This window comes from Eulemur rufifrons, chromosome 29 (assembly GCF_041146395.1).
Source record: "Eulemur rufifrons isolate Redbay chromosome 29, OSU_ERuf_1, whole genome shotgun sequence".
Lineage (NCBI taxonomy): Eukaryota > Metazoa > Chordata > Mammalia > Primates > Lemuridae > Eulemur > Eulemur rufifrons.
In genome coordinates this window covers 90,223,331-90,232,583 of record NC_091011.1, presented here as the reverse complement: position 1 = coordinate 90,232,583, position 9,253 = coordinate 90,223,331, and the positions used below count along the sequence as shown (strand labels likewise).

The 9,253-nt window shown below is 38.8% G+C and overlaps 1 protein-coding gene across 1 annotated transcript; it reads left to right on the top strand.

Annotated features, from left to right (window-relative positions):
- The first annotated feature begins 6,977 nt into the window (after positions 1 to 6,977).
- OR9A2 (olfactory receptor family 9 subfamily A member 2) lies at positions 6,978 to 7,905 on the top strand. The gene is given in 3 exon segments (XM_069462476.1): positions 6,978 to 7,134; positions 7,137 to 7,220; positions 7,223 to 7,905. Coding segments are annotated over 3 exon segments (924 nt in total).
- The last annotated feature ends 1,348 nt before the right edge of the window (positions 7,906 to 9,253 follow it).

Below are 9,253 nucleotides of genomic sequence, written 5' to 3'. Positions count from 1 at the left end.
TGAGAAAACCAAACCCAGAGGGGTGAAAGCTCACACTGAATATCACACAGCTAATAATTATGAAAAGGAATTGGCATTCAGGTCTCCAGATTTCAATTTAAATGGTTTGTGCATGATCTAATACAATCTTGAAATCCTTTCACTTTCACCAAAGATGTTGTATGCTTTAAAATGATGCTCTCAATGTTATAGGCTCTATTGGTGGGAAATATCTGTCTTCCTTTTTACAAAAAAAAAAAAAAAAAAATCTATTCCCTTAAATAGAAGGGAACACTTAAGCAGGTGTTTGAAGAAAGTTGCTCAAAAACGTTTTGATAGAACTTGGCCAAAGAGACATCTGTTTGGGGAAAGATCCAAGAGTTATTTGTCACACTCTGATATCCATTAGGGTCACACAAGCTCTTTACCCGCCTGCTTTCTCTTTGGCTCCCCGCCTTCTCCCGCCCACCCCACAGGAGATCCTGCTTCCCTCACTTAGTTGTCCCTCACGACATATTCTAGTCACTTTCTGGGTCACTCCCTTGTCATCTTCACCTGCCTTTGCACCTCGTCAGGCCCCAGCGATGAGCTACATCCTCTGTCAAATAGTTTGGATTTATTTTTTAAAAAATATTCTCAACTTTATTAAGGTTCAATTGTATGCTATAAATGTGGCCATTTACTTTATTTCACTTTTTATTTTTAATTGATACCTAATAATTGTACTTATTTATGGGGTACATGTGCTATTTCAGTACATGTATACAATGCGTAGTGATCAAATCAGGATAACTGGAGTATCCATCACCTCCAGCATTGTTCACGTCTTTGTGTTGGGAGCATTCAGATTCCTCTCCTCTAGCTATTTTGGAATGTACAATAAATTGCTACAGTGTGCTATAGAACACCAGAACTTATTCTTCTTCCTATCTAACTTTTTGTTACCCATTAATCAATCTCTTCCTGTCCCCCCCCACCCCGCCTTCCTACCCTTCCCAACCTCTAGTAATCACTGTTTTACTCTCCATTTCTATGAGATCAACTTATTTAGCTCCCACATATGAGTGAAAACATGTGATATTTGTCTTTCTGTGCCTGGCTTATTCACTTAGCATAATGCCTATTTTTAAGACCAAATAGTATTCTATTGTATATACATATATATATAAAACACATTTTCTTCATACACTCATCCATTGATGGACACTATTATTGATTCCATATCTTGGATATTGTCAATAGTGTAGTGCAGACACTCTAAGTCCACATTTCAATGAGGTTTTTTTGCTCTCTTGCCCGGGCTTGAGTACAGTGTTGTCCTCATAGCTCACTGCAACCTCAAATTCCCAGTCTCAATCAATCCTCCTGCCTCAGCCTTGTAGGTAGCTGAGACTACAGGTGCACACCACTAAGCCTGGATCATTTTTCTATTTGTTTTTGTGGAGATGGGGTCTCACTATTTTGCCCAGGCTGGTCTCAAACTCCTGGCCTCAAGTGATCCTCCCATCTTGGCTTCCTAAAGTTCTAGGATTACAGGTATGAGCCACTATGCCTCACCAGAGTTTTTAAATATTTATGTACATATCTGATCTCCACCAAAATCAAATTATTAAACATGTTCATCATTCAAAAAATTTCTTTGGGCCCCTTCCAAGTCAATTTCCATTCCCAACCCCAGCCTCAGGCAACTATTTTCTTTCTGTTATTGTATATGAGTTTTTTTTCATCTCGAGTTTATTAATGGAATAATAGAGCGTGGACTTTATGTCTGGATTCTTTGGCTTAACATGATCTTTTAAAGAATCACTCATAACCCATGATGATGCATTTATCGATAATTCATTTCTTTTTATTGCCTAGTAGTATTCCATTGTATGGATTTACCATAATTTATTTGTTCTTTCACCTGTTAATTATTTGGGTTGTTTGCAGTTTGTTGAATAAAGCTGCTATTAGCATTCATAAACACACCTTTTGTGTGAACATACATTTTCATTTATCTTGGGAAAATATCTGAGTGGAATTGCAGGAATGTATGGTAAGTGCGTGTTTAACTGTTGTTGTTTGGACCATTGTAGGTTCCCACCAGCAGTGTATGAGCATTGCAGTCACTCCACATCTTCACTGACACTTAGTGTGGTTAAAATCAATTGCAGATGTCTGTTTGGTTCTGTGTCTAAATTCTCTATTTTATTTGTCTATTTGTTTATTGATCTACATGATATTATGCCAAAGACCACACTATCTTAATGACTGTAGCTTTAGAGCCAGTCTCAAAATTATATATTGTGAGCCCCTCAGATTTCTTTTTCAAAATTGTTTTGGCAATTCTAGGTCCTTCACATTTATATATAAATTTTAGAGCCAGCTTTTGTATGTTAGCAAAAAGCCTGCTGGAACTTTGATTAAAATTACATTGAATCTATAGACTAATTTGGAGAGAATTGACATTCTAACAAAATTGAGTCTTCTGATTTATGATAATAGAATATTTTACTATTTAAGTCTTCCTTAATTTATCTCAGCAATGTTTTATAGTTTTAAGTGTACAGGTCTTACATATAGCTTATTAATATATCACTTAATTTTCTTCATGTTTTCAGATGTTATACATTGTATTATTTATTTCCATTTCCAATGTTCATTACCAGTGTATAGAAATACCATGAATTTTTGCATATTTATCTTTTATCCCATGACCTTGATAATTACATTTATTTGTTCTAGTGAACTTCTTAGGGTTTTCAACATATAAGACTATGTCATTTGCAAATAAAGGATTTTATTTCTTTATTCCCTAACTGTATGATTTTTATTTCATTTTCTTATTTTATTGAATTGGCTAGCATTTCTAATACAATGTTGAATAGAAATGGTGAGAACAGATATCCTTGCCTTGCTTGCTATCTCAGAAGGAAATCTTAAGTCTTTTATCAGTAAGTTTGATGTTAGTACCAGGGTTTTTTCTTTTGATAGATTATATTTATCAGTTGGAAGAAGATCCCTTTTGTTCCTAGTTTGCTCAGAATTTTTAATCAAGGGATGTTGATTTTGATCAAATGCCTTTTATGCCCCTATTAAAATGATCATAATTTTTTCTCTTTCTGTTAACATGGTGAATTATATTGGTTAATCTCCTAATGTTAAACCAACCTTGCATTTCTGGGATAAAATCACTACCTTGTTGTGGTTCACTATCCTGCTTACATATTACTGATTGGATTTTTCTAATATTTTGTTAAGGACTTTGCATCTGTATTCATGAGGAATAATGGTTTGTTGATTTATTTTCTTGTGATGTCTTTGATATTAAAATAATTCCGGTCTTATAAAGTGAATTGACCAAAGTGAGAAGTGTTCCCTTCTCCTCAATTTTCTAGTAGATTTTGTGTAGGATTGGTATTATTGCTTCCTTAAATATTTAATAGAATACACCAGTAAAACCACCTGGATCTGCCATTTTCTGTGTGGGGAGGTTTTTAATTGTGAATTCAATTTATTTAACACATTTGGAAATATTCAGTTGTTTCATTTATTTTTGAGTCAGTCTTGGTCGTTTTTATCATTCAAAAGATTTTCCATTTCATCAAGTTTGTCAATTGATTTCTCTTATAACTTATTTTATTTATTTTTGTTATTTTCTTTTTTTGACATAAAAAGAAAATAATATATTTACATAGGACTAAAAAATTTCAATCATGCCTTTGGCACATAGTAGGTAAGAAAAACCAGAGCTCACCTATTATATGTTCTTAAAGATTGTGTGAGTCAATCCAAAATCTTTAGAGTATAATTTGGTGGCAATAAAAACCAGTATCTTCAATACACCTGCATCTTGACCTAGAAATTCCAACTCTAGGGATTTATTCCAGAAATATAATTGTGTATGTACTTATAAATATCTAAGAATATTTATACCATCATTTTTCATAATAAAAAATAGAAAGGACAAAAATTGATCAATACACTGCCAGCTAATAAAGAATATGGCGTTCATATAATGGAACTCAATGGAAAAAAAGAGAGAGGTAGGTTAATATGTGCTAATATGTGAAGGTATCTTTAAATGTTGTTAAGTGAGGGAGAAAACATTGCAAATAGATTTTCACACCCTTTATAAAAAAGAATATGGAGATACACGCTTAGAAAATTTCTCTAAAATTATATGGCAACTGGTTGAGTTTGGGCAATTTAAGGAATTGGAAGGAAGATTATTCCCAATTTATACTCATAGGCACCAACTGACATTCTCAGATTTAACAGGTATACTTAAAATGAAACCCAAAATTCAGATGAATGTTTTATAACTCTCACTTTTTCTGTCTTACTCCAGCACCAAGCATATTTCCAATTTACATTTTGTCAGCTCTTCCAGGTTGTGAATATAACTGCCTACACAGGATGTCCTTATGCTCTCTCCACTTTGAGGTGTCCCAGCTGGTAATCAGGGACTTGCTATGGAAGAATCTTGCTCGAATGCATACAAATGCACATATGTTCAGAAGAGTGAAAACCTGAAGCAGTAACAGAGTGGAGTTAGATTTAGGGGTAGAACCTCCCTACAGCATTCTGTAGGGGCCATGGAACTAGGAGCAGGAGCCTCTGTAAAATGATTGAAGGAGTCAACAGGCTTTGTAGGGGATTTTTGGTGAAGTTAAGGCTTGACAGAAGTCAATACACAGGCTTCTGGAGACATTGGTGCATGTTTTAGAGGCCAATTGTGGTGTCTCCTGTTGGGGGATGGGGGTGATTTTGGCTCCAAATAACTAAGAGAATTTTGGGAAAATCCTGGGACAAAGGCAGAGGGGGTAAACTGCTTAGAGCCTGAGACATCTTCTGGAAACCTAGACTTGGGCTTTGGGGAAAGGCAGCCCTGATATTAAGAAGTCCCTGATAGGCAAGATTTCACAGTTTCCCACTGAACAAAAACTTTCAAAAGTTCTAAAACTTAATTGGTCAAAAATTGAACTAAACAAAAAGTTTGTTCTGTTCTCCCTATACTGATTGCTTGGGGACTCCCAGCTCTGGACTAATTAAAAGAAGTACCTCAGTGACTAAGTCCCCTTGGGAAGGAAGAAAGTGGGAGGGAAGGAAAGAGAGGGAAAGACTCTCAACCCTGCACAACACCACTATTTCTGGACTTTTCTCTAAGCTCCTCTATGAAGATAATTTCCTCCTTCACCATGAATGGGGACAGCAGCCACTTCCTCTGGCCCCTGTGCATGGCTTAGCACTGGCCCGACTGGAGTTGGCCTCAGCTGAGCCTGAGAGAAGTGGTGGTGAAGCCTTTCCATGGAGGCAAGTGTCTTCTCAAGGGCTTTTCTCTATGGAAAACAGTGTAAAAGAGGATCAGGATGGGAGGTTCTAGGCCTGCCTGCCTTCTAGATCCTGAAGCAGAAGATTGTGTGCAGAGAGCACTTTCAGCTCTTCTCTGACCCACTGCTGGACACACACAGCTCTCTGACATCAGTCAGGGGCCTCTCTCATTTTTCTTCATCTACTGCTAGTTATCCAGATGTTGAGGAAAGTGGACCTCGGAGCTCTCTCACCAATTCTGTCCTTCAAGGACTGTTTGCCCAACAGTAAAACAGCCACAGAGATATGGAGAGGGTTGCCTCAGGAGGGGAAGGGTGGAAGAGAGAATAGTAACATGATGCAGGAAGGGAAACCAAGTAGAGCTGCATTGAAGGGATATTGCCTAACTTGCCCTGGCCAGGACAAGTGCTGTTTAATCATATATCATCCATCCATCCATCCGTCCATTGTCTACCAAAAATTTTCAGCACTACTTATTTGGCCCAAGAATATTTCATATCTATAAATTTTATGTGCCAGTCTTGGAACACAGGGTTGAAGAAGATGTGTTCTTGCCCTCATGGAGTTTAAGTTCTAATGTCATCGGTGAACAATAAGTGAATAAAATTATATCGTCAACCCCATTTCCTTGCTTTATTTTTTTCTCTGTGGCATGAACAATAAACCAACATCTCACATATTTTACGTACATGTCTTGTGTGTGGTCTAGCCCCAACTCCCTCCCGATATTTAAGCTCTACAGGGCAGGCATTTGTGTTTGTTCTGTTCATGACTACATTTGCTTAATGTTAAATGAAGGAATGAATTGAACAATTAGATATATAATATCAGGTAATAACAAGTGCTGTGAAGAAAACCGAAGTTCCATTTTGGGTAAGGTGATCAGAAAGAGTCCTGTGAAGAGGTGACATTTGAGTGATGGGATAAATAAAGTGAGAAGCAGAGAGCCTGGCACCCTAAGCAGCCGATGGCCTTAGATCTATTCCTGTCTGTGCCAGCTCCCCTCTTTTCTTCCTCCCAGAACTTTGGAGAGAAAATGAATTAAAGAAGAATGGATCTGCTCTGAGAAATTATGCCAAGCTCCAGAACTCTCATTTGGAGATCTTTCCGTTCTGTAACATGGAGGTTTTGGACTTTGGGAACAGCAAGAATACTGGTCTTAGATCCCCTGCCTCTTTTCTGCTGGCCCCAAGGTGGATCTAGGGACCACCTTTACAGATAAGAGCTCAGGTTCAAAGTTCCATCCTTTGAACATCATATGAAATGCCTTTGTGTCACCTGGTACAGTTAACCCAAGAGAAAAGCAGGACAATCCTCAAACTGGAGGTGCCTGATTGATTCAGCTTCAAAACTGGCCTATTATAAAGATCTTAGCCTCTGCCCTCTGAGAGAAGACAAACCCAGTGTCTTTCTCATACCAGCAAAGAAGCTGGTGTCCTCACCCATTCCAGGGAGCTAGCTCCGCAGTGCAGTGGCAGTCTTACCTGTAGGCTTGGGGTGACAACATTTACCTCTGGCTGTGTGCAGAGCACAGTAGCAGGGGCCTGTCACCTGATTATCAGGTTGGAAATAGTTCCTCATCCTAATCTTTCTTCCTTCTCTCTCTGGAGAGCAGGACCATGTGGAGCAATGCTACCTCTCTTTTGATCTCAGGTTTCACAAGAAACAGAAGCTAAGATTAAATGACAGACAATCACTCTAGTGCCACTGAATTCTGCTTTCTTGGCTTCTCTGTGTCCTCAGAGCTATAGCAATTCTTTTTTGCTGTATTCTTCTTCTTCTGTTTAGTGATATTAATGTGAACCACAGTCATCATCATGATTGTGCTGATAAATAGACAATAAACATGTACTTCTTCCTCGGCCACCTCTCTGTCCTAGAAATCCTGGTCACCACCACAAGTGTCCCCTTGATGCTTTGGGGATTGCTGGGATGCAGACAATGTCTTTGACTGCATGCGTTGCCCAGCTCTCCCTGTACCTTGCTATGGGGACCACAGGGTTGGCATTACTGGGAGTGACGGTTGTGGACCGTTATATGGCTGTCTGCAACCCTTTGAGGTACAACATCATTATGAACAGCCGCACCTGCATGTGGGTGGTAGTTGTGTCATGGGTGTTTGGGTTTCTTTCTGAAATCTGGCTAGTCTATGCCACGTTGCAGCTCACATTCTGCAAATCAAATCTGTTAGATCATTTTTACTGTAACCAAGGGCAATTGCTCAAGCTATCCTGTGATGACACTCTTTTCACAGAGGTTATTCTATTTTTAATGGCTGTTTTTATTATCGGTTCTTTGATCCCTACAATTGTCTCCTACACCTACATCGTCTCCACCATCCTCAAGATTCCCTCAGCCTCTGGCCATAGGAAAGGCGTTTCCACCTGTGCCTCCCACTTCACCTGTGTCACGATCGGGTATGGCAGCTGCTTGTTCCTGTACGTGAAACCCAGGCAAACGCAGGCAGCTGAGTACAATAAGACACTTTCCTTGTTGGTTTCTGTGCTAACCCCTTTCCTGAACCCTTTCATCTTTACTCTCCAGAATGACAAAGTCAAAGAGGTCGTTCGAGATGGAGTGAAAGGCTGTTGTAAACTCCTCAAAGACTAGCTTTTCTGTAGGTCAGTCTCAGGTGGTGTGGTCCTCACTGTGCATTATTCACTAACCTAGAAAGTCCTAACTCCAGTCTTCCATTGTCATCATTATAACAATCAAATAGTGTGTACAAATCCCAGTCACACCATGGAATAGATAAGTCAGGTGAAAATAAAATCCATTCTCTGCCCAGTAGAACCTCATAGCCTTAGTTTCTGCATGTTTCCACTATTGAACCTAAGAAAGCATAATCTTATGACCTGAGAGGAATTAGAGAAAGGAAACATAAACATTTTTGTAAGAGATTTATTAGCCCGATTAACTTTCATATAATCCATCCCTGAAAATGTATTTACTGGGGGAAGAAGAAGGGAGAAGGAAAGTCAAGTGCCAGAGGGGCCACAATCAGAGTATAAAGGTTGAGATGCCCACTTGGTCCTTCATTGACTGTTGCTTGGTCTTTTATATTTTTGTGCAATTTCTTGACAAGGTAGCCATATGCATTTCAAATATCTTTTTTCCCTCTGATTGCAGGTCATATCATCCTGGCCCTGTTGCTACTGCAAAGTAAGTGTAGTTTTGTTTATATTTTGCCACAGAACCAATCTAGAGTGGTGATATGGGGATTAAAATGCTTCTCATTTCAAAAACATTTGTGGTATAAAGAAGATGAAAATATTTGGGGATAGGAATGAGAGGAAAGTTCCTTTTGCTAAACTTCAGAGTATTCTTTTAATTGCTCCTCTCTGTGGTGGGTATAGGGACAGGAACAAATAAGAATTTAAATGACTAATTCTGGTGAGAACATCTTGTGTTTTACAGCTGCTTAAAACAATAATTTCTGTTCAGACTGCACCAGATACAGACTTCAAACTTTATAATGCTTTTTGATTCTCTTTCAAATCCAAGTCTCAGTATCCTTCCATATATCTTCTCTGTGGGCAGAATTAAAAAAAAATGAGAGGCTACCTTTTTGACTCCCAGCTCCCTAGCAATTCCAGGGCTTGGCTGTTTGGCAATGTAATTGTGGGAATTTCACACAGTGGTCAAGGAAATTCTTAGAAGGGAGAATTTTACCTAAATGATGATCTGCTGTGTACAATCAGCAGATTCTGCCAGCCCTGAAGTGGGTGAGGAAATTGAGCTGCCCAGTAGTGGGCAATGGGGCTCCTTAGGGTTCCAGACAGTACTCTGTGAGGATGCCTTGTTGTCTGGTAAGGAGAGGCAAAACCATCATGTATGATTGGGTAGTTTGCATTGCATCAAGGCATAAAACAAGTTGGTAAATGGGGAATTAAATCCAATCAGCCCATGCTCTGCAAGCCAACCAATGAACCCTGGAAGGACTACATTGGCTGGAGAA